Raw genomic sequence first — 26,209 nt, forward strand, 5'->3', positions numbered from 1 at the left:
GTTAACATTTAGCTTTCACTAGTTTTCAAGAACAACATAAGGGTCATATTGCTTCCACTTCTGATTTTTTTTTTTATTAGAAATTTTATTTAAAACCTGTAAACTACAATGGAATTTCAATAAAATGGCAAATTAGACACTATAAAATAAAGACAGACAATCTGCTCATGGAAACGGCAAAATAAAATATTATTTAAAGTCGTCTTGTCTGATGGAAAAGGCAATTTTTTTTCTCACAGAATGTCCCACAAGCCTCCATTTTGTACTATTGTGCATGTGTGAGAGAACAAAGGTAACATGACCGCTGGCACGCCAGATAAGCTAAGGAAGATGGCTGTAAAAGGGTGAATAACTTGAGATCACTAGATCTCCCTCTCCAGACATTCTACTAGGTGCCTTCATTCAGAGGACACGGTGCCTGAGGGGAAGTTGGGAGGGTGGAGTCTTGCAAAAATTGCACTGTAATGGCACTATTTAATTTAGAAGGATTACATGCTGACTTGTCCTATCTAAAAATATACCTGCCTAACAACTGGCTGGTCTGTCTAACCGGCATAACTACTGGCCAATATGCCTAGAGCCATGAAATTCAGTTTAAAAAGAAAATCACTTGCGGCAAGAAAAAAAAAAAAAAAAAAAGAGAGTCACTTGACAAAAATTAGAATTTCCTACCATCGGCATCAGGGTCCACAGCATGGAAATGAATCTTATTTTCCTTGACAGCTTCCTGGAAATGTTCTTCTGTCTTCTTCATGATCCAGGTCTGCATCTCCTGGGCGCTAATCCGGTCATCCTTGTTAGTGTCCACCCTGAAAACGATCAACCGACAATAATAAAAATGGGCACAAACATAGGCATAATTTTCCCCAACTTAAATATCAACAGGTCTTCAAATAAATTCATGAAACCATCAACATTATTCTTCTTCATCCCAACTTTGTGTTGCAGCTGCAGCAGGGTTAAGGTGGTCTGGGTGAATTGGCCCTTTAGTTTTATCCCTTAAATCTAAAACATTGCCGTTTAGTAGATATGGTAATGTCTTGCTGAAGGTTAAACACCCCTCTACTATCTGTCTTCTTGAAAGCCACCAGAGGTACTTGTGCTGAGGTTACACATGACGTTTAATGGGTTCATGTGACATTCAATGTCAAATAAAGCTCACAGGGAAGCATTGGATTCATTGCATTTCGTATGAGAAGCATGAGACCCCATGAGAAGCATTTGAATGCATGCACATACTCGTCTCACATGTGAGCAGGATTGGATGAGAAGATCACAAGTGATGCCCTAAGAATGCGTTGTGGGAGGCAGCACCAAGAGAGTCATGGCATTGGGGGGTATAAAAAACAAAAACCAAGAACAAAAAACATGAGTAAAACCTTTTTTTTCCTGTTAAATTTAGGGGGGGGGGGGTAGTTCTAATCTAAAGAGTGAGGAGACCCTATAGAGTTAGGAATAAAAAAAAAAAAAAAAAAAAAAAAAAAAAGCTGTATTCCTAACAAAATGGTGTCCCTTTCTCCATTTAAAAAGGACAAGTATATTTATAAAAATATATATACAACCAAAGCTAGATCTTTATTTCTTTATTTTCAAAATTCTCATTTTAAATTATCTTCATTCTAACTGAATATATAAAAGAAAGGCATTTACGGTCTTTCTTAAAACACTCCTTGCGGGGGGCGGAGCATGGAGTCTGAACGGAGAGGTCGCCATTTTCCAGAGCTCCGGAGAAAAAACGGCAAAAACGACTAAAATACTCGGAACCCGTCAAAAAACTCACCTCACACCGAGGGTACCGGCTTCAGCACAGCGTACTGAGCCTACAGATGCCCTTCTTTTCCACACCGGGCAGGAAAACCCGAAAACGAGGCGCCAAGGCCTACCCCGGGTGCGGACACGCGGCTGGACTTGCTTGGGGATTCAGCCCGCATTACACACCGGACTATCCCGACATAACTGAGGCAAGTGAGATGGGGCGCAGGTCGCAAAAGCAGCCCCTACACGACACGAAAACACAGAGGGACATACGCTTAATGCTGCAGACCCCACCATCCCCAGTGAACCTGGCACCACCGGCCTGTCCGATGGAGGGAGACAACGCAGGCAACCTCCCCTCTAATACTCACCTGGCAAAGGCACTACCAAGACCAGGAGACTGCACAGACCCTCTCCCCTACACTGCTCACCCTCAGGAGGCAACGCCGAAGACAAGTGACCACACTCCTGCCTCCAGAAGCGACATCCGTGAAATGCTTGCGAGCTTACAGGACAACCTTAAAAGCATGTGGGAGAAGGATCTGGCAGTACTCACCGCAGAAGTACAATCTGTAACAGCCCGCACACTGGCAACAGAAACAGGCCTGGCGGACTTGAAGCAAGACCTGCAATCATCACAGGCAACAGACAACTTAATGTAATAGACGACAAAGGCAGGAGGAAAAACATAAAAATACGGGGCGTCCAAGAAAACCTGCAACTGGAAGAGCTGCCCCACTTCGTCAGGCGCCTGGTGGCAACGATGCTGCCATCCAAGCAAGCCAAGCAATTTCAGTTTGATGGTGTATATAGGATTGCAAAATCGCCCAAGGCCCCCACCTCAGCACCACGAGATGTTATCCTGCGCTGCTGCACTATGACCGACAAACTGGGACTAATGGCAGCATTTCGAGGACAAACCCCCTTCGAGTTTGAATACAGCCAACTTTCCCTATTCCAGGACTTGAGCAGAGACACTCTCATATGGCGCAAGACCATGAGACCATGAGTGAGCTGCAACCCTCCAGGAAGCAGGCATTAACTACCGGTGGGCGACGCCACAGACCTTATGGGTAACCAAAGAGGGAAAACACTACAAAATCTCGGACCTTGCAGAAGGACCGGCACTGCTAAACACATTGGGTCTAAAGAACCAGCGCACCTTCAAGCCACCGGCGAGGGCCAGCGAAGAGCGGAGAAGCTCCTGACAATGGGGAACTACAAGAAGAGACTACCTAACTGGAAACCTACTTCACTCAACCCCAGTTGAAAAACGGGACAATCCGGAGCTCGAACACCCCTCCTACCCCCCCCCCCCAGCCCCTGGGTTACAGGGGAATAGCAACTGATGGAGCCCAAATACCTCCCAAGCGGTCCCACACTCACTAATGCCTGACACTAGCAAAGTCACAATCAGACGGAACAGATAGGCTGCCACCACAGGCTTCGCAATAGACATGTAAGGACCCACTTTAGCTAAACCCTCCTTGGCCCGGACCTAACATACACGACTAGACCACCCACGCATAGACCTCACCTAGTGAGTCACCACACGACGGAAGCCTACTCGACTATCTCATAGGTACACACGCTAAGCCCTGCTCCGCCCATGGAGAAATACCCCAGGATTATCGCCTGGCAGAGGGCACCGACGAACACCAGTCTCAATAGACTCGGTGCTTGAGGCATACCAATACGACCAGGCCAAGTTAGTGGTGACAACGTCTACTGAATGTCTCACACACTATTATTAGGTAGCGACTACACACCGTTAAAACCCAATAGCCCTGCTATAACAAAAACATGTGCCAAAATGTACCTTCAATATGCATCACCTGTAACATGTTATACTGTTGATTTTTTTACATGGCCATTGCGGCAAAAAGTTGTAAAACCAATACATTTTGCACGGAAAATAAAGAATTTAAAAAAAATAAATAAAACCACTCCTTGCTTGAGTCCTTCTTCAGATCTAATGAGTATTTATTTTTTCCGTTTCAAAACAAAGACAAATGAGACACTAATCAGGAACAAGGCATCTGACACATATTAAGAATCATTACTAGAATTTAAGATTATAGTTTACTTAATGTCACCAAGTTAGAAAAATTAGAATTTCTTTCAGATCAGTTATATTTTTCACTAGCCACAGACTAGTGGAAATTCCACCCTGTACGTACAAATCTTCCTTCTTCAGAAATATTCACATTTTTTTCCAATCAGCCAAACGAATAAATATGATTTTGGAGAAGCACAATATGCGTAGACAGCGTCTACATGAATCAGTGGCTATTTTTATAACACCAAGCGGTGGATGTAAAACTAAGATTCCACACCTCGTCAAATGACATATAAAAGAGTCACAATGTCAAAAAAAATGCATTTACCTTCTTAAAGAAAAATAATACAGCTTTATCTCACTTCCTGATCTGCTTTCACACACAAGAACGATTCCAAACTATATATATATATATATATATATATATATATATATATATATATATATATATATATATATATATATATATATATATATAAACAAATGAAAAAACCCCTGCACTCCAACTTTTACTAATGATACTGCCAGGTGCCAAGTCCCAAATTCATAAAAAAATCAAAAAATTACCGGCACTCATGGGCTTCTTTCATCCGATTTATTAATAGGTGAAGATAGTCAGGTCAACGTTTCAGCTCCCGATCGGAGCTTTCATCAGGACACCAAAGGCACATTACATGGCATAAAACAAACATATATAGGACAAATAAATCACATTTAACCAATAAACACTGACCTTATCAGCTGTGCTCCATTAGCTCAGATGCTCGGCGTTCACTCAGTCCCATTGCGCATGTCTAGCGTTGGTATGGACTTCCGCATCACATGATCGGGAGACCGGAACTCTGATCCGATAGCGTCATAGTAACCAAGCAACCGCTGGTTTAACCAGCAAGGATGCTACTATGTTTACAGCCATCGTTAGGAATATTCTCCCTACTAATACAGAGCCTGTCTCTCAGTGATTGCGGACTATTTGGATCCAACCTTGGTACTCGCCGAGCATCCCAATGGATTCACACTGTTATTATTGCTATTCATTTTTAGGTGTGCATTATTCATATTTATATTACTCACATTCTATTAGCTAGTAGTTTAAAACTAAAAAGGAAAGAAAAAAAACTATATGCTTGCTCAAAAAAATCTATACAAGTGATAAACATGTGTCAATTTATCTATAAACATAAGTCAATATATATCATCAGTAAGGTATTGGTACACTATCATAAATGTGTTATATGAACAATATTTGTTCTAGTGATTTGCTTATAAAGTATAGGATCCTTAGTGAATGTACTATGTTATATTACAAATATTTGAGACTATGTGTGTGCCTCAATGTACTTATATGTGCGTTTCATACGTGCTAAAACATTAATAATCTGTCTCTAATTAGTGGTGGGAAGGAAAACAAGAAAATATAAGACGCATTGTCTATATTATAAATTTCTTCAGGCTAAGATATTTATGTAAGTAATTTTTGGTCAGTGTCTATGGTTACAATCTAAACATTAATAAGTACATTTTAAAATTCCAGTGAAACCAGAGTAAATCTCCCTCTAGGGGATATCTTCAATAAAATAAAATATATCATATATTATTAATACATGGAACTAATCCTGTAGCTTACTCCTTAAGGTAGCTCTCAGTATTGTTCCATTTCCATACATTTCAGTGGAGAGGGCATGGGCACATACTTAAACCGTAAGTCTTGTTAAACATACACCTAAGGACTGGTTAAAGAAAAGGAAAAAATGAACATTTTTCATTGAGACCTCTGGGGGAGATCGTATCGAGTTCTGTTATCCAGTAAGTTTCTCTTTGTAAGAGAAGTCTCCCTCTATCCCCACCTCTAGCCGCCACTGGCACATGGTCAAATGCCACGCAGCGCAAGGCAGAGAGTGGGTGTTGTTTTTCCAGAAAATGTCGGGCCACAGGTTTGTCCGACTTGCCATCACGATAGGCAAGGCGGATACTTGATCTGTGGCCCCTAATTCTCTCGCACAGTGCTGTTTCTGTCTTTCCTATATAACTCAGCCCACAAGGGCATGTGAGTTTATATATGACAAATTCCGTGCGACAGTGTATCCTGTGGGCTATTTTGTAGACTTTACCACTATGGGGGTGGGTAACTACCTTGGAAGGAATTATATGCCCACAGGTCACACACCCTAAGCATCTGACACAACCATTGTTCATAGTTCCTTTTTTTGTGATGTTATAACAATGAATGGGGTCTGTTTTAACTAACAGGTCTCTCAAGTTTTTGTTCTTCTTATAGCAGAACATGGGTTTATTCGTCAGTTCCTTCGGCAGTGTTGTGTCTTGTCGCAAGATGTTCCAGTTGCGAGTGACAATTTCAGAGATTTCCTGGCTTGCAGTATGTAACATTACTGGGAAAATTATTCGATTGTTAGGTTCCTTTTTTACATTATTTCCTTTCTGATATTGTTCTCCTGCTTGTGTCAATGCTTTTTCAAGAATCGGTCGTTTGTATCCCCTCTTTTTGAATTTAGAATACATCAACTTCAATTGTTCTTTGCGTTGTTCCTCCTGGGAATTGTTTCTATAGACCCTTAGGAACTGAGACAGTGGCAGGGCTTTCTTCAGATGTTGGGGGTGAAAACTATCATAGTGTAGAATGGTGTTCCTGTCAGTGGGTTTTGTATATAACTTGTACTCCAACTGATGGTTGATGACTGATATTTCAAGGTCAAGGAATTGAACATTATTGTGATCGATGTGTGAGGTCACTCTTATTGGCGTAGGCAGGTCATTGATATGTTGTACAAATGTCCTCGCTTCCTCATCTGTGCCACTCCAGAGAATTAAAATATCGTCAATGAAGCGATAGTATCTGACTATTTGCTCTCGATATTGTGTCAATATATGTTTTTGTTCAAAGTCGAACATAAATGTATTAGCATACATTGGGGCCATCGCGGCCCCCATGGACGTACCAGAGACTTGTAAGAACCATTGCTTTTCAAACCTAAAATAATTATTATGTAACGCCAGAGATAGTAATTCCAAAGTAAATTCAATCGGTGGACCACAGTACTGTGTAGATGTAGATAATAGTTGTCTCATCGCCTCAATACCCTCCTGGTGCGGTATCACTGTATATAAACTGTTGACATCCATTGTTATTAATACCCCATCAAATTCTTTGATTTCTTTGAGGTCTGCTATCAGAGTATTAGTATCTTTGATACATGTAGGTATGGCGGTAACCGGTAGTTTGAATAGATGGTCAAGATATTTAGCTATAGGCTCTATAATGCCATCAATGGCAGACACGATGGGTCTTCCTGGGGGGGTATTTGGGTTTTTGTGGATTTTAGGCAACGTATATAATATAGGTGTACGTGGCGCTTTCTTTTGTAGGTATCCAAAAAGGTCTAATTCAATAAAGCCCGCTCTCAGTCCAAATAATAGAACCTCTTCAATCTTTTGAGTTATGATACTCGTTGGGTCTTTATCTAAGAGTTGGTAAGTTGTCTGTACAGACAGTTGTTGTTTGATTTCTTTTGCATAATCAGAATAGTTTAAGACCACTATCCCTCCTCCCTTATCCGCAGGGCGAATAACTATCGATGGATCTGATGCTAGACGACGTACTAATTTATGTTGTTCTTTTGTGAAATTCCAATACTGTGGCTTATGTTCTTTAAGCACACTCTTTGTTTCATTCGCAACAGTAGACAAAAACGTCTTGATCGTAGGTTGAGTTGGTAAGGGATCGAATTGACTCGGTTTTCGAAAAGATTGTGTTCTTGGTTCCGAAGTTTGGTCACTTGTGTTTTTCTGTTGTTTATTAAAGTGGTCTTTAAGTCTCAATGTACGGCCAAATTTGTATAATTCGACATTCCACTGAAAGTGGTTAGGAGCCTGAGTTGGTATAAAAGATAGTCCTTTACTTAGAATGTCCAGTTCTTTGTTATCAAGGGGTCTGTCCGATAGATTGAAGACTGGGATTACCTCCGCATCGGCGGTTTCCCTTTGGGTCCAGTGTATCCCACCCTTTTGTCCACGTCTTGTGGCTGATCTCTTTCGCTTTTGCTTCTTGTCGCAATCCTCTGTGGGAGTTGTTCCTCCTGATGTTCCTCTCGATCTAAAAAATTAGCCGGTTCGTTTGGGCGTATTCCTTCATTGTCAGATGCTGATTCCCCTGATGTGACATCAATCGTCCTGATGTTGGGTTTGACGATCCTCTTTCGAAATCGTCTGGGGCGATTTTTATGTTCGCCTGAGAGCCATCTATACACTGAATGTTCAGTATAATCTTGCTGCACCCTCTCCATTTTCTGTCTTTTAAACTTTATCAACTGATTTTTATATTTTATCAGTTCCTCATTGAGTTTAAGCTGCATTTTCATTCCATCCTGTGAATTCAATAAGACTGCATATTCATTTTCAAGTTGTTGGATTTTTTTACGGATTTCCATAAGGTCTTCTTTTACATCCTGGATTGTAATTAACATTAAATCCAATGCACATTTATTCAGGACTGAGGTCCAATCTCTACATACCTTGGATTTGGTTCTTCCAATTGTCGGTATGTTGTGGACTCTGAAGCCCCTTGGTATCTGCTTGGCCCTATGATAGTCAGATAAAAAAAGGCCATGTAGGTCCAGATCCGTTTCTTTTTTCTTAAATCTCAACAATTTAAAGTATATATCCCTTATAGTAGTTGTAGTTGGTAAAGATAGACTCGTAGAGTCCCACAGGATTTGTTCAGCCTGTTCCTCTGAAAATTGGAGGGTGTCAGCTTGTGTTGCATGAGCCCCTGATTCTTGGAAAAAAGTATCCATATTACCCCACTGTCTCTTTAAGACAGGGTATATCAAGTTTTGACTCCAAAAAGTTCTGTCCCAGTCCTCTCTAAGTAGTATGGAGTATGAAATTATAAAAATAGTATTCCTCTTATAGAATAAAACTCAATATTTTACTGGTATGCATTAAAAATGAAAAAAGAGGTAATAACTATGGATTCAAAAAACAATACAGCGAACTGTACAAAAAAATGTCCCAATGTTTGAAAATCCTTACATTCCAGAGGATAAATGTTATGAAATCAGTGGGTGCATAGGGAAGGGTCCCTGGAAGGATCCAATATACAAACAAATGAAAAAACCCCTGCACTCCAACTTTTACTAATGATACTGCCAGGTGCCAAGTCCCAAATTCATAAAAAATCAAAAAATTACCGGCACTCATGGGCTTCTTTCATCCGATTTATTAATAGGTGAAGATAGTCAGGTCAACGTTTCAGCTCCCGATCGGAGCTTTCATCAGGACACCAAAGGCACATTACATGGCATAAAACAAACATATATAGGACAAATAAATCACATTTAACCAATAAACACTGACCTTATCAGCTGTGCTCCATTAGCTCAGATGCTCGGCGTTCACTCAGTCCCATTGCGCATGTCTAGCGTTGGTATGGACTTCCGCATCACATGATCGGGAGACCGGAACTCTGATCCGATAGCGTCATAGTAACCAAGCAACCGCTGGTTTAACCAGCAAGGATGCTACTATGTTTACAGCCATCGTTAGGAATATTCTCCCTACTAATACAGAGCCTGTCTCTCAGTGATTGCGGACTATTTGGATCCAACCTTGGTGCTCGCCGAGCATCCCAATGGATTCACACTGTTATTATTGCTATTCATTTTTAGGTGTGCATTATTCATATTTATATTACTCACATTCTATTAGCTAGTAGTTTAAAACTAAAAAGGAAAGAAAAAAAACTATATGCTTGCTCAAAAAAATCTATACAAGTGATAAACATGTGTCAATTTATCTATAAACATAAGTCAATATATATCATCAGTAAGGTATTGGTACACTATCATAAATGTGTTATATGAACAATATTTGTTCTAGTGATTTGCTTATAAAGTATAGGATCCTTAGTGAATGTACTATGTTATATTACAAATATTTGAGACTATGTGTGTGCCTCAATGTACTTATATGTGCGTTTCATACGTGCTAAAACATTAATAATCTGTCTCTAATTAGTGGTGGGAAGGAAAACAAGAAAATATAAGACGCATTGTCTATATTATAAATTTCTTCAGGCTAAGATATTTATGTAAGTAATTTTTGGTCAGTGTCTATGGTTACAATCTAAACATTAATAAGTACATTTTAAAATTCCAGTGAAACCAGAGTAAATCTCCCTCTAGGGGATATCTTCAATAAAATAAAATATATCATATATTATTAATACATGGAACTAATCCTGTAGCTTACTCCTTAAGGTAGCTCTCAGTATTGTTCCATTTCCATACATTTCAGTGGAGAGGGCATGGGCACATACTTAAACCGTAAGTCTTGTTAAACATACACCTAAGGACTGGTTAAAGAAAAGGAAAAAATGAACATTTTTCATTGAGACCTCTGGGGGAGATCGTATCGAGTTCTGTTATCCAGTAAGTTTCTCTTTGTAAGAGAAGTCTCCCTCTATCCCCACCTCTAGCCGCCACTGGCACATGGTCAAATGCCACGCAGCGCAAGGCAGAGAGTGGGTGTTGTTTTTCCAAGTTTAAAAGACAGAAAATGGAGAGGGTGCAGCAAGATTATACTGAACATTCAGTGTATAGATGGCTCTCAGGCGAACATAAAAATCGCCCCAGACGATTTCGAAAGAGGATCGTCAAACCCAACATCAGGACGATTGATGTCACATCAGGGGAATCAGCATCTGACAATGAAGGAATACGCCCAAACGAACCGGCTAATTTTTTAGATCGAGAGGAACATCAGGAGGAACAACTCCCACAGAGGATTGCGACAAGAAGCAAAAGCGAAAGAGATCAGCCACAAGACGTGGACAAAAGGGTGGGATACACTGGACCCAAAGGGAAACCGCCGATGCGGAGGTAATCCCAGTCTTCAATCTATCGGACAGACCCCTTGATAACAAAGAACTGGACATTCTAAGTAAAGGACTATCTTTTATACCAACTCAGGCTCCTAACCACTTTCAGTGGAATGTCGAATTATACAAATTTGGCCGTACATTGAGACTTAAAGACCACTTTAATAAACAACAGAAAAACACAAGTGACCAAACTTCGGAACCAAGAACACAATCTTTTCGAAAACCGAGTCAATTCGATCCCTTACCAACTCAACCTACGATCAAGACGTTTTTGTCTACTGTTGCGAATGAAACAAAGAGTGTGCTTAAAGAACATAAGCCACAGTATTGGAATTTCACAAAAGAACAACATAAATTAGTACGTCGTCTAGCATCAGATCCATCGATAGTTATTCGCCCTGCGGATAAGGGAGGAGGGATAGTGGTCTTAAACTATTCTGATTATGCAAAATAAATCAAACAACAACTGTCTGTACAGACAACTTGCCAACTCTTAGATAAAGACCCAACGAGTATCATAACTCAAAAGATTGAAGAGGTTCTATTATTTGGACTGAGAGCGGGCTTTATTGAATTAGACCTTTTTGGATACCTACAAAAGAAAGCGCCACGTACACCTATATTATATACGTTGCCTAAAATCCACAAAAACCCAAATACCCCCCCAGGAAGACCCATCGTGTCTGCCATTGATGGCATTATAGAGCCTATAGCTAAATATCTTGACCATCTATTCAAACTACCGGTTACCGCCATACCTACATGTATCAAAGATACTAATACTCTGATAGCAGACCTCAAAGAAATCAAAGAATTTGATGGGGTATTAATAACAATGGATGTCAACAGTTTATATACAGTGATACCGCACCAGGAGGGTATTGAGGCGATGAGACAACTATTATCTACGTCTACACAGTACTGTGGTCCACCGATTGAATTTACTTTGGAATTACTATCTCTGGCGTTACATAATAATTATTTTAGGTTTGAAAAGCAATGGTTCTTACAAGTCTCTGGTACGTCCATGGGGGCCGCGATGGCCCCAATGTATGCTAATACATTTATGTTCGACTTTGAACAAAAACATATATTGACACAATATCGAGAGCAAATAGTCAGATACTATCGCTTCATTGACGATATTTTAATTCTCTGGAGTGGCACAGATGAGGAAGCGAGGACATTTGTACAACATATCAATGACCTGCCTACGCCAATAAGAGTGACCTCACACATCGATCACAATAATGTTCAATTCCTTGACCTTGAAATATCAGTCATCAACCATCAGTTGGAGTACAAGTTATATACAAAACCCACTGACAGGAACACCATTCTACACTATGATAGTTTTCACCCCCAACATCTGAAGAAAGCCCTGCCACTGTCTCAGTTCCTAAGGGTCTATAGAAACAATTCCCAGGAGGAACAACGCAAAGAACAATTGAAGTTGATGTATTCTAAATTCAAAAAGAGGGGATACAAACGACCGATTCTTGAAAAAGCATTGACACAAGCAGGAGAACAATATCAGAAAGGAAATAATGTAAAAAAGGAACCTAACAATCGAATAATTTTCCCAGTAATGTTACATACTGCAAGCCAGGAAATCTCTGAAATTGTCACTCGCAACTGGAACATCTTGCGACAAGACACAACACTGCCGAAGGAACTGACGAATAAACCCATGTTCTGCTATAAGAAGAACAAAAACTTGAGAGACCTGTTAGTTAAAACAGACCCCATTCATTGTTATAACATCACAAAAAAAGGAACTATGAACAATGGTTGTGTCAGATGCTTAGGGTGTGTGACCTGTGGGCATATAATTCCTTCCAAGGTAGTTACCCACCCCCATAGTGGTAAAGTCTACAAAATAGCCCACAGGATACACTGTCGCACGGAATTTGTCATATATAAACTCACATGCCCTTGTGGGCTGAGTTATATAGGAAAGACAGAAACAGCACTGTGCGAGAGAATTAGGGGCCACAGATCAAGTATCCGCCTTGCCTATCGTGATGGCAAGTCGGACAAACCTGTGGCCCGACATTTTCTGGAAAAACAACACCCACTCTCTGCCTTGCGCTGCGTGGCATTTGACCATGTGCCAGTGGCGGCTAGAGGTGGGGATAGAGGGAGACTTCTCTTACAAAGAGAAACTAACTGGATAACAGAACTCGATACGATCTCCCCCAGAGGTCTCAATGAAAAATGTTCATTTTTTCCTTTTCTTTAACCAGTCCTTAGGTGTATGTTTAACAAGACTTACGGTTTAAGTATGTGCCCATGCTCTCTCCACTGAAATGTATGGAAATGGAACAATACTGAGAGCTACCTTAAGGAGTAAGCTACAGGATTAGTTCCATGTATTAATAATATATGATATATTTTATTTTATTGAAGATATCCCCTAGAGGGAGATTTACTCTGGTTTCACTGGAATTTTAAAATGTACTTATTAATGTTTAGATTGTAACCATAGACACTGACCAAAAATTACTTACATAAATATCTTAGCCTGAAGAAATTTATAATATAGACAATGCGTCTTATATTTTCTTGTTTTCCTTCCCACCACTAATTAGAGACAGATTATTAATGTTTTAGCACGTATGAAACGCACATATAAGTACATTGAGGCACACACATAGTCTCAAATATTTGTAATATAACATAGTACATTCACTAAGGATCCTATACTTTATAAGCAAATCACTAGAACAAATATTGTTCATATAACACATTTATGATAGTGTACCAATACCTTACTGATGATATATATTGACTTATGTTTATAGATAAATTGACACATGTTTATCACTTGTATAGATTTTTTTGAGCAAGCATATAGTTTTTTTTCTTTCCTTTTTAGTTTTAAACTACTAGCTAATAGAATGTGAGTAATATAAATATGAATAATGCACACCTAAAAATGAATAGCAATAATAACAGTGTGAATCCATTGGGATGCTCGGCGAGCACCAAGGTTGGATCCAAATAGTCCGCAATCACTGAGAGACAGGCTCTGTATTAGTAGGGAGAATATTCCTAACGATGGCTGTAAACATAGTAGCATCCTTGCTGGTTAAACCAGCGGTTGCTTGGTTACTATGACGCTATCGGATCAGAGTTCCGGTCTCCCGATCATGTGATGCGGAAGTCCATACCAACGCTAGACATGCGCAATGGGACTGAGTGAACGCCGAGCATCTGAGCTAATGGAGCACAGCTGATAAGGTCAGTGTTTATTGGTTAAATGTGATTTATTTGTCCTATATATGTTTGTTTTATGCCATGTAATGTGCCTTTGGTGTCCTGATGAAAGCTCCGATCGGGAGCTGAAACGTTGACCTGACTATCTTCACCTATTAATAAATCGGATGAAAGAAGCCCATGAGTGCCGGTAATTTTTTGATTTTATATATATATATATATATATATATATATACACACTACTGTGGTAACAGTCGATCATTTTGATAAAGTAAAATAATTATAATTTTATGCTAAAATGTAATCATATAGTATTTTAATACGCAGATGTGATATATGCAGTATTTTTTTCTAAGAATATAAATGCAGACTTTTGACATAGTGATATATAAATGTTATAAATTGTGAAATGTTACTGTATTACACCCACAACTTATTGTTATAAAATAGGCATGTAGGCACCGTAATTCCAGGACGGAACACTACAAAATGTGGAAATGTCCAGAATATTTATGAACTGTACATAAGTATAGTTATACACAGATAAAGGAAATATATATATATATATATATATATATATATATATATATATATATATATATAAATAGAGCTGGGACTGCACTCACTGTCTTCAAGTGAAGACCGTGAGTGCAGTCCCAGCTCTATTTATGTGCATGCCATTCCCCAGAAGACTGGCACCCGGCAAATAAAAGCTTTTTTGGCTAATATACAGCAGTTAGCTTGAGTGCAAGGACTTTTGATATTGATATATATATATATATATATATATATATATATATTTGTGGTCTGGGACAATAAGCAGAGTTTGGTTAGTGCTGCACAAGTCGGTTGTGGTGTGCCGAAACCGACATTTGGGTAGGCCTGTAAAAAGAGGGCAAAAAGTTAATAGTTTAACCCTTTAATACGTGTCTACATTACGCAATCACTTTAAATTTTATCAGCATTTAAAACCATACCTGAGAGAAAATTTGTTAGTGGGAGATACTGTATAACACCATGATACTGGCTGACCTATTTTATGCCAAGTGGAAAAACAATTAAGCTAAATTGTCACTTGTGAACCAACTAGTTGCCAAGTGGCTATGAGAGGCTCTACCTAGGATTTGGCCCGTTGGATATGTTTGCCACTGAGCGTTGTAGCGGGGTGTTGGCCTCTCGGTGAGGATTAAAGAGATTCAAACTAAATTGGCCGTGACAGGTGAGGCCCTAACTGCTTTTTCCAAGAGGGCGGAGATGCGAGACAGTAACTATGATTTGGCCCGAGAGGCGAATACCTCCGTAGTTGAGGATGGGAGTTGATCTCGCGGGACAGCTATATAATGGCACAAGAAGCCAAAAACTACCTATGGCCACTTAGGGTACCCTAACAGCCAGACCAAGCTAAAGATAAGTTCTGTAGAGCGAGTGGTTGTTGTAAGAATGGAGGTAGTATCGTAAAGCGAGTCACTTACGTGGTGACTTGAAAAACGTAAATGCAAAACAATAAATGTGGCATGATTAGACATACACCTGGCAGATTAATGAAAGCTATGCTAGAAGTTGATGGTAAGAATAGGTGAATATAAAGTGGAGGGCAAAAAAATATGTTTACAGAGATCTAAAACCGAAATCCAACCAGAGGGAGAGACCCAAGAACTTAGTGTTCATAATTCAGAACTACGACACCAACACCAATGAAAATGCAACAGAGATTGCCGGTAAGGTAGGTAAAGTAAGTGGAATGAGCCCAGGACACAAAGTACTCTATTAATATCTGTTACCAAACTAACCAAAGGAAATTGAACAGTGTAATAAATGACTCAGTTGACCATACATGCAAAAGAACCCCCAGATATGCAATAGTCGGTATAAAGTATACCTGGTGAGACTTGGCATAATGATTTGGCCATTAAGAAGGTGACCAAAATAATTGAACAACAAGACCCCTGTGAAGTATATGTCAAGAGGTGAGGGTACAGCTCACAAATTATCAAGTTGAGGATAACCAGCCGCAAGTTTGGAGCAAGTAGGGATAGTGACAGAAAGGCATAATATAAAACATACCAGTGCAGACATGTGGAGTAACTGAAAATTAACAATATTGGAACGTAGTATGAAAGGTTGTATTTCTTTGACTCTCGTATATCAGGAAATTGACATATGTAATTGCCCAAATAATGGGCCAAAATTGTCGTAGTGCCTGTTAAGGACCATGTGTAAACGTATGGAGTGAAGGCCTAGTGATGACCATGTGTAGAGGTATTGTAGCGGAAATCAAAGTGCTCAATGTTAACCCTGAGCTGCTGGAATAGTTCTGTATGAGGGGTACGGATGTATGGAACAAACAAAAGAAGGATAAGCATTCCAAGGTGCAGGTGTTGTGAAATTGCCAGTAGTGAAGCTCTAGTGTTTGGTCCAGTCCATTTGTAAAGGTATGAATACTAGTTAGGCTAAATGGATAGTTATTTTGCATGCAGTGGAGGCTGACTATAAGGCCCATGCCAAAGGACAACCAGCATACAACCAACACAACAAATTATGTGGTGTCTCAATGTAGGTGACATAACATTGCTAATACTGTGCAAGAACAAAGTGACAGTATATGAAGTAAGGATACATTGTACAGATCAGAAAGAAAAGCTACGGACTGGCAGAGCCTCTTCCTGGTGTAGGCAGAACTCCCCTCTACAGCCACATGCCTGCACATTTAAAGCAGGGGAAGGAACTTTCATTACGAATATCTTTTTAACTTAATATTTTTATTGTATTTAATTTTATCATTACTATTTTTCTTTTACATTTATTTTAAAGGGATACTATAGTCACCAGACCAACTACAGCTTAATGCAGTTGTTCTGGTGAGTATAGTCAGTCATTGCAGATTTTTTGCTGTAAACACTGCCTTTTCAGAGAAAACTAACACTAACATTAAGTGTTTCCGCCCTCAGCTTGGAAACACTTAACGTTCCTCATAGAGATGCATTGATTCAATGCATCTCTATAAAAGGAGATGCGGACTGGCCAGACCTGCGTTTGGCTTTGCCCCGGGCCACCTCGTTGGCGGAGATCATCAGAATTGACAATCTCAGCCAATCCATACTTTCCGATGGAAAAGCATTGTGATTGGCTAAGATCATCACTTCTGATGATGTCTGACAAGGAGGCAGATCAAGGAGGCAGATTCCAGAGCCAGCACCAGCAGACTGGAAAAAATGTAAGATTTTACTATATTTAGGGGGGCAAGAGAATGTTTCAAGATAGGGTTTTTAACACTATAGGATCAGCAATACATGTTATGTGTTCCTGACCCTATAGTGTTCCTTTAACATGTTATCTCCATCATACATTAGAAACCTGTTTATTAGGTCCCCTCCTCCCTCATGGCCCCCCTCCCGCTGGGCTGAAGGGGTTAAAACCCCTTCAGCCATTTATCTTAATCCAGCATCGGGCTCCCTCGGCGCTGGTGACCTCTCCTACCCCTGCCAACGTCAGCTCCCGAGTGAAGCCGAATGCGCATGCGCGGCCAGAGCCGCGCGCGCATTTAAACCATCCATAGGAAAGCATTACTCAATGCTTTACTATGGGGGTCTGAACTCATGCTGCGTGTGTTCAATGAGCTTTTCACAGTGAGAATCGCAGAAGCGCCTCTAGTGGCTGCCAGGGAGACAGCCACTAGAGGCTGGATTAACCCTCAATGTAAACATAGCAGTTTCTCTGAAACTGCTATGTTTACAGCTCCAGGGTTAAAACAAGGGGGAACTGGCACCCAGACCACTGAAGTGGTCTGGGTGCCTATAGTGGTTCTTTAAGTATGTTATTATTATGAGCAAAAAACGGGGCTCATGAGAATACTGAGAACGGGCAGCAGCTGAAATAGCCTGCCCTTTGGTGGGTTTCCGCTCAGATCTCAAACTGGTTTTAGATAATCTTGTGTCATTACAGAAAGAGCATCTCTGAAACATATCAGACTGGTCCCCCCACCCATACGGGCAGTCAAGATCCAAAATGCCAGCAAGTTCCCTCTGCGTCTCTTTGGGACCCACAGAAGGGCAGGCTATTTCAGCTGCTGCCCGATCTCAGTATACTCTTGCGCCCCGTTTTTTGCTCTCCATAAGTTTAAAGGGTAATCCAGACGTGGACCCCTTGCTCACAGTGCCTAGAGAGATATCAGCTATGCCTCACTGATGATGCCCAACAAGGCTGAAATGATCGTCAGTTGTTGCTGTGTCTCTCGTGCAGAGGGAACTTGCTGGCATTTTGGGTCTGGACTGCCCGTATGGGTGGGACCAGTCTGATATGTTTCAGAGATGTTCTCTCTGTAATGGCACAAGATGAGCTAAAACCAGCTTGAGATCTGAGCGGGGACCCACCGAAGGGCAGGTTATTTCAGCTGCTGCCCGGTCTCCGTATACTCTTGTGCCCCGATTTTTGCTATGTTATTATTAAAGATTTAGAGCAGTGCACGGGTAACACTTTCTTCCATCCACAATGACTCAATATTACCATGCATGAACAATTATGACGAAGGCATGAACACAGACTTGCAAGGATTTTTATATTTTTTGTTTAATGGGAAAAAGAAAAAAAAAATGATGTTTAAATTCCTTGACGACAAGTTATCTTTTCAGGTTTTAAATGTATTAGATCAACGCTCTACAGGAAACCACAGAATTGTCGACCCCATTCATAACAAAGCACATCCCACCTCTTGCAGTTTTTTTTAACCAAAGCTGTGAGAAAGTGAAAATAACACCCTCAGAAACAAACAAAATAAAAATTTAATTTTAGGTTGCACATGGGCATTGCATATATCTGGATAATTTAATAGGGATCAAGCAATTTACCTGCGATAAACCATGCAACTTGAATTCGCCTGGGTACATTTTACAGAAAAACCTCATGACAATGAATGGCAAATTAAAGAGTTTATATATATATATATTCCTATATATATTTGGGAGTCTAGCCAACTCCTTGGTTCTGCACCCCTCCCTGTTACAGGTGCCTCATCTCAGGTCCCTATTTAGCCTTGTACTGCAGAGAGCCTCAGATGGAATTTTTTCCCAAGTAAGTGGTTAATCTCATAAGAGCAGACATTAGACTGTGAGAGTAGGACCTGCCAAAGATGGGGTACATTGACGTTGTGGCAGGCTTATGCAATGTATGAGCATATAATGTAACTAAATCCCCATTTTTTTGCCTAGATTAGGTGTTTTTAAAAAAAACTTTTACAGACTAATAAAGTCTGTCGACATTGAAGTTGCTGTTTAGTAGATAGGAGAGTGCGCTGGATCTTGTGTATTTATTGTATAATATGGCCCCCAGCAGCACCCCATTTAAGCATGTTTAGGTGAGTGCAACCATCCCCCCAATGTTTCCTATATATATATATATATATATATATATATATATATATATATATATATATATATATATATATATATATATCTATATATATATATATATATATATATATATATATATATATATATATATATATATATATATATATATCTATTAAAAAAAAAAAAAAAAAAAAAGCTCTATAGAGGAATTCTGCAATAAGTAAATATTTGCTGTTGAATTGGGAATGGATCCAATTTAATAACTGCTTCTGATTTCTGGATTCACAAACTAAGTAATTAAATTACTTTTATTAATTTACGAAGGGCCAACACATTCTGCATTATAACTAAATCACAATAGTAAACCAAAGTATGGGTAGTTTTCCTGGTCTTTAGTGTTGCAAATAGAGCTCATCTGCTGTAGTTGCTGTGATATTGCCTCAGCATGCGCATCTCAGGTGTGCAGGTGAAATATACGAACATGTCGAGTGTCATGTGGGAGGATTGCACCGCTTGAGGAAGTATTCCCTAGCGGGGAGACTGGGGACGAAGGTGGGGGCTACGGATGGGTGTTAGATTAATATAAGACCCACGATATCTGGATCATGGAGGCAGTGGCAAGATGGAGTACAAGTAATCATTGGTTAGCAGCTACTAAAGCAATTAAACATATAATTTATCTAGGAGTAATAAATTTTAGCTATTGTTTTAAGAGTTGTTAACCTTTAAAGTGACTGTCAAGACAAACCGTAACAGAATTTAAATGTGTTTTTCTTTTACACAGGTAATGGACAGACTACATGGATAAATTGGCTTTTTATCTACTGTAAAAATACACATTTCTCAAACAACACCAAGTTCATGATTGTGTATGATAGAGGTGATCACCAATGTTCACAATGTAGATATAAACCAGGCTGATAAACCTCTGAGGAATAGGAAGTTGTCAGAATTCTAGCAGACGAATGTGTGATATCTGTTTATTTTAAATTTCCCCTCCTACTACCGAAAGGAGAATGGGCTCAGAATGTGAATTTAGTTAAAACTCTCTGCAAATGAACTGGCAATGAGGTTCCCCAGAGTTCAACACATCATTAAAGACCTTCAATGTATTTCTCATCAAATGCATCAAGGTCCTAAATAGCAAAAAACCCAAAGAGAACTCACTTATAAGACAGGCAGAAAAAAATGTTTTGGTGTTTGACAAAACTTCCTCTAGTCCTCCTTGATTACACCCAAATACTTTAAACTGGTAGCCCTCTTTTTTTCATTTTTATATCACCCAGCTTGTAGCAACGACACGTATTATAATGTATGGTATTAAAATTCTGCCATGCTTCTTTCCACACATTCTGCATTGTGAGTTAAAATGAATATAAAAAGGGACAACTTTTCAGCTTTTAATAATCACTGAAGCTGCATGCAGTGCATCTTACAACACACAAAGTATAGAGGATAGAATTTCACAGCTAATTTGATAACACACAAGTATACGGGATGTTCAGTTTTTGAGTTTATTTGCCTTTTTTTTTGCCTTAATCATGGCGCCAGTCCCATTTCCCAACGCCATCTTTTATGTAGATTAAGAAGTTTTTCAGGCAAGTATATATCTTTTTTAAATCTATATACCGTAGTTGTTATATATTTTGCTAGCACAAATCAAACATGAGATCTAAAACTACCTGAAAATGAAAGTCATCCACAGTTTTTTTTGGATGCCAGGTTCCCTTTAAGCACTGTAAACTAATTAATATAACTGATCTATTTTTCCCATCCGATGAAGGGTTGTGACACAAAATATTCCCTTTAATAGTGACGTTAACATAGGACCTGTTTTGAGAAAAGTGAATAAAAGAATACCCAGATTAAATAAAATTAAAACTATATATAAAATTAACTGCTATGCTTGTGTGTGTATACATATATGTGTGCGTGTATATACACACACACACACACACACACACACACACACTAAAGCATAGCAGTTAATTTCATCAGGTTTAGTCCTTTAGCTTGAAATTCTGAAAGGTATGCGAACATCTACATAAAAATATTGGCCAACAGAGACCTGCAGGGCATGAGACGTGACTATGTGTTGGTTCACACAAAAAAGCAAGCAATAATGTAAAATATATCTACGAGAGTCATACGTACAAAACCACACAGTCTGCACCTAGTAGTCTGTGTGGGATTGTTTTTTGTAACCTCGCTCGCTCTGAGGTTGTAAAACTGTTTTAGTGTTCAGGTTATCCGAGTTTATGCTGAGACATAATTTCGGGTAAATGTACCACATCAATGTGTACTCCCAGCAGGAAGAGGCAGATTACGGTCCTATCCTAATCTTACCGTCAGCACAGAATCAGATTTCTCAGAAAACATTAAAAAAATAAGTGCATTTTCGAGTGAATATTAAAGTGGCACTCTAGCTACCCTAACCAAGATAGGAGAGCCATGGTAGAATGACTCTAATCATGTTCTTTCATCAACCAAGGCCTGAAGATTCTACTGTTTATTATTAATATAGAAATGATACGCCTGCCTTACCTGTACAAAACTGTCCACTCTTGGACAACAATGACGATCTGAGGTAAAATTTGCCCAGCTCTTTCAACCTATCAATCTTTAACAGGTTTGGACGTATAATACAGAAGTACAATTGCGTTATCTGAGCAGCACCTCGGACTTGGGTGCCAGGAGAGTTGCATATTGTCAAACTGTGTAGTAGTTAAGGTGCCTAGAGTATCCCTTTAACCCCTTAAGGACACATGACGTGTCTGACACGTCAGGATTCCCTTTTATTCCAGAAGTTTGGTCCTTAAGGGGTTAAAGGAACACTGAAAGCACCAACACAACTTTAGCTTAAGTAGGTGATTTTGGAGTATAGATCATGTCCCCACAGTCTCACTGTATATGTCATTTAGGAGGTAAATCACTCTGTTTATGCACCTTTGGTCCCTTCTGTGTTGCCTGTGACTTACATAGACTCCCTACACATTTCCTGTAAAGAGAGATCTAATCTGTCTACTTCATTTATGGCAGTTTTTAATTTAGAATTTATTATATCCTTTTCTGTAACCTGTCTGAAAGAGCCTGCAGGAACCTCATGATTGTGATTGAAGTCCAATTTAAAGAGCAGGAGATAAAACCTTCTAAAGTAAAACACATTGTGTTATGATATCTGATTAGAAAAAGAAAAACATTTTGTTTCATTGTGAGCCACAGCCAAAGAAATACTCCAAGCACCATGACCACTTTAGTGATTTGAAAGGTTCATGGTGCCTAGAGTCTGTATGCAGCATTTTGCTATGAAGTGCTGCACATACAGAGTTTAGCTTCTTTGCTGCTGGAGGTGTAACTCCATCTCCAGCAGTGTCATTGGGGAGTTCCACGCTGGCTAATGTTAGTTCTGTGCATAAATCTATACACAGAATTGCATGCATTGGCTGAATTCAATCAACTGAAGCTCTCAGCCAATGAATAGCAATGGCATCGCATCTGAAGCTCTGCTGAAACTGGATGTACGTCCCCAAAAGGACCCACAGCGCCTGGGGGACCCAAGTAAGAGGGCAAACATTTGCAAATCGGTTTGTCCCATTACTAGAAAACAGGGTCAGGGTACTACACAGCCACTGCAGAGCTACTGCTGACATCACAGCCACTGCAGAGCTACTGCTGACATCACAGCCACTGCAGAGCTACTGCTGACATCACAGCCACTGCAGAGCTACTGCTGACATCACAGCCACTGCAGAGCTACTGCTGACATCACAGCCACTGCAGAGCTACTGCTGACATCACAGCCACTGCAGAGCTACTGCTGACATCACAGCCACTGCAGAGCTACTGCTGACATCACAGCCACTGCAGAGCTACTGCTGACATCACAGCCACTGCAGAGCTACTGCTGACATCACAGCCACTGCAGAGCTACTGCTGACATCACAGCCACTGCAGAGCTACTGCTGACATCACAGCCACTGCAGAGCTACTGCTGACATCACAGCCACTGCAGAGCTACTGCTGACATCACAGCCACTGCAGAGCTACTGCTGACATCACAGCCACTGCAGAGCTACTGCTGACATCACAGCCACTGCAGAGCTACTGCTGACATCACAGCCACTGCAGAGCTACTGCTGACATCACAGCCACTGCAGAGCTACTGCTGACATCACAGCCACTGCAGAGCTACTGCTGACATCACAGCCACTGCAGAGCTACTGCTGACATCACAGCCACTGCAGAATTACTGCTGACATCACAGCCACTGCAGAATTACTGCTGACATCACAGCCACTGCAGAATTACTACTGAAATAATCACGACAGAGTGACTACTGACATCACAGCCACGACAGAGTGACTACTGACATCACAGCCACGACAGAGTGACTACTGACATCACAGCCACGACAGAGCGACTACTGACACCACAGCCACGACAGACAGACTACTGACATCACAGCCACGACAGAGTGACTACTGACATCACAGCCACGACAGAGCGACTACTGACATCACAGCCACGACAGAGCGACTACTGACATCACAGCCACGACAGAGCGACTACTGACATCACAGCCACGACAGAGCGACTACTGACATCACAGCCACGACAGAGCGACTACTGACATCACAGCCACGACAGAGTGACTACTGACATCACAGCCACGACAGAGCGACTACTGACATCACAACCACGACAGATATCTCAAATTTGACTGTTCTGTTTCAACAGGCACTATTTGAGTTACTATTTAAGGCAGAATGCAGCTAGTGTCTGACACACCTTTTCGCAGGTATGTACAGAACACTGGTGAGACCTCACTTGGAGTATTGTACGCAGTACTGGAGACCATATCTCCAGAAGGATATTGATACTTTGGAGAGAGTTCAGAGAAGGGCTACTAAACTGGTTCATGGATTGCAGGATAAAACTTACAAGGAAAGGTTAAATGACCTTAACATGTATAGCTTGGGGGAAAGACGAGACAGGGGGGATATGATAGAGGGAATCAACACAGTAAAGGAGGAGACTATATATAAAAGAAGAAAAACTAGCACAACAAGAGGACAGTCAAATTAGAGGGACAAAGTTTTAACAATAATATCCGGAAGTATTACTTTACTGAGAGGGTAGTGGATGCATGGAATAGCCTTCCAGCTGAAGTGGCAGAGGTTAACACAGTAAAGGAGTTTAACCCCTTAAGGACCAAACTTCTGGGATAAAAGGGAATCGTGACATGTCACACGTCATGTGTCCTTAAGGGGTTAAGCATGCGTGGGATAGGCATAAGGCTATCCCAACTATAAGATAAGGCCAGGGACTAATGAAAGTATTAAAAAAAATAAAAAATTGGGCAGATTAGATGGGCCTAATGGTTCTCATCTGCCGTCACATTCTGTTTCTATGTTTCTAAATAATTGCTAAATATGAAAGTAACAGGTTCACATGAATATCATGAAGCCGTTTAGTTCAACCCATTTCAAAACATCTGTGGCACAATTACAGCAACATGCCTAAACTATGAAGATTGTTCGTCAAAATTACTATGACAAAGCAAATCAGAGAGTGGCTGTCTGAACCAATCTACCCAAATAGGAATCTGAAGAACGGTAACAAATTGCTAGAACACATTGAATTGTAGGACTTTTGAATTTTTTAGTTCAGAACACGTCCTGAGTGACATATTTGACTCACTGACACACCTTAAAAAAAGGTGATCAATGAATGCTAGATGGAAATACTTCCTACTCATTTCAAATGTCAATGACCTTATATTTCAGTTATAAAATGTGTAAGCGGTTCTGTGTTCAACATTTTAATTAACACTTTATATAAATAAAGAAGGGTTAGAACAGGTTGCAAAGTAAACGTAAAACATTGGTTGTGCTTATGAATTGTGTTTTACATAAACATTCCAAGTCTAACAATCAGTTGGCTAAAGAAATAGCTTCTGCACTGCCGTAGTATGACGACGTGCCAAAAGGTGCTGTAATATCCTTCTGAAAACCTCCCACTGTAACATTCCATCAGCCAAATAGAAGCCTTCCCTCTAGTAATAAATGAAGGCTCCAAGATGCTTTATCAGAAACGAGAAGCCTAAATCTCTAAGAGTGTGGACAGGGGCGAGGGCAATGATGAGATCTGTGCCATTGGCAGCACCGCGATCTTGCACTATTTTGCTTCTGACTCAAAGTGACAGTCATCTTTTTAACCGATCAAGATGAACACGATTTGATGTCACTTTTAAAGGCATGAAGGAAATATGTCACCCACTTGCAGGATAATTGACAGGTTCACGCTAAATGTCACACGACAGTTACATTTGTCGATTAAGAGCTCTTTCTAGCAGGGTCCTCAACCCATTGTTCCTGTAGCAATTTTAAATTGTCTCATTTATAGTTAAATTTACTCCTTTAAAATATTGTAATGCGCCATGGAATAAGTTGGTGCTTTATACATGCCAATAATATCCTTATATTATATATATATATATATAGAAACAAAGGGAAGAGTCTGCGCTCAATAACAGAAAAAGCTGCAACCCTAATTAGGGAATCCCACAAAAACCCTAAAAACAGACTGGAGATAAAAAACGGGGGGAAAGGGCTGCGCTAAAGAGTAAGATACAGTAAAATACAGTGTATACCTGACCAAATGGTCACAATCCAATAGTAACGGAAAACGTAAGTCTCTTGAACCAGGTGAAAAAATTATCTATGAAAAAATATATCTTTGAAGAGAGTCTTTGCAGATAATAAAAAATATACAATGAAAAAATTGATAAAAATGAATAAAAATAGTCTCACTGATATAGCTTGGTGGGATATCTGTACAGTCCTCAGGAGTTGATCCGTCCGGGTAGTAGGATAATCCGTATATGTGGAGACAAAATAGGAGACACGACAAACTGCCAATAGTGAAGAATTG

At 40.0% G+C, this 26,209-nt stretch overlaps 1 protein-coding gene across 3 annotated transcripts in view; it reads right to left on the reverse strand.

The window, feature by feature from the left end:
• The window catches only part of SDF4 (stromal cell derived factor 4), a 125,980-nt gene that overhangs the window by 9,692 nt on the left and 90,079 nt on the right, over positions 1-26,209 (reverse strand). For all 3 annotated transcript variants that reach the window (XM_063436866.1, XM_063436865.1, XM_063436864.1), the window contains exon 3: positions 673-809. In XM_063436866.1, coding sequence (XP_063292936.1) covers positions 673-809 — 137 coding nt within the window. The remainder of the gene's footprint in view (positions 1-672; positions 810-26,209) is intronic.

Source organism: Pelobates fuscus, chromosome 11, assembly GCF_036172605.1.
Source record: "Pelobates fuscus isolate aPelFus1 chromosome 11, aPelFus1.pri, whole genome shotgun sequence".
In the NCBI taxonomy this organism is placed as follows: domain Eukaryota; kingdom Metazoa; phylum Chordata; class Amphibia; order Anura; family Pelobatidae; genus Pelobates; species Pelobates fuscus.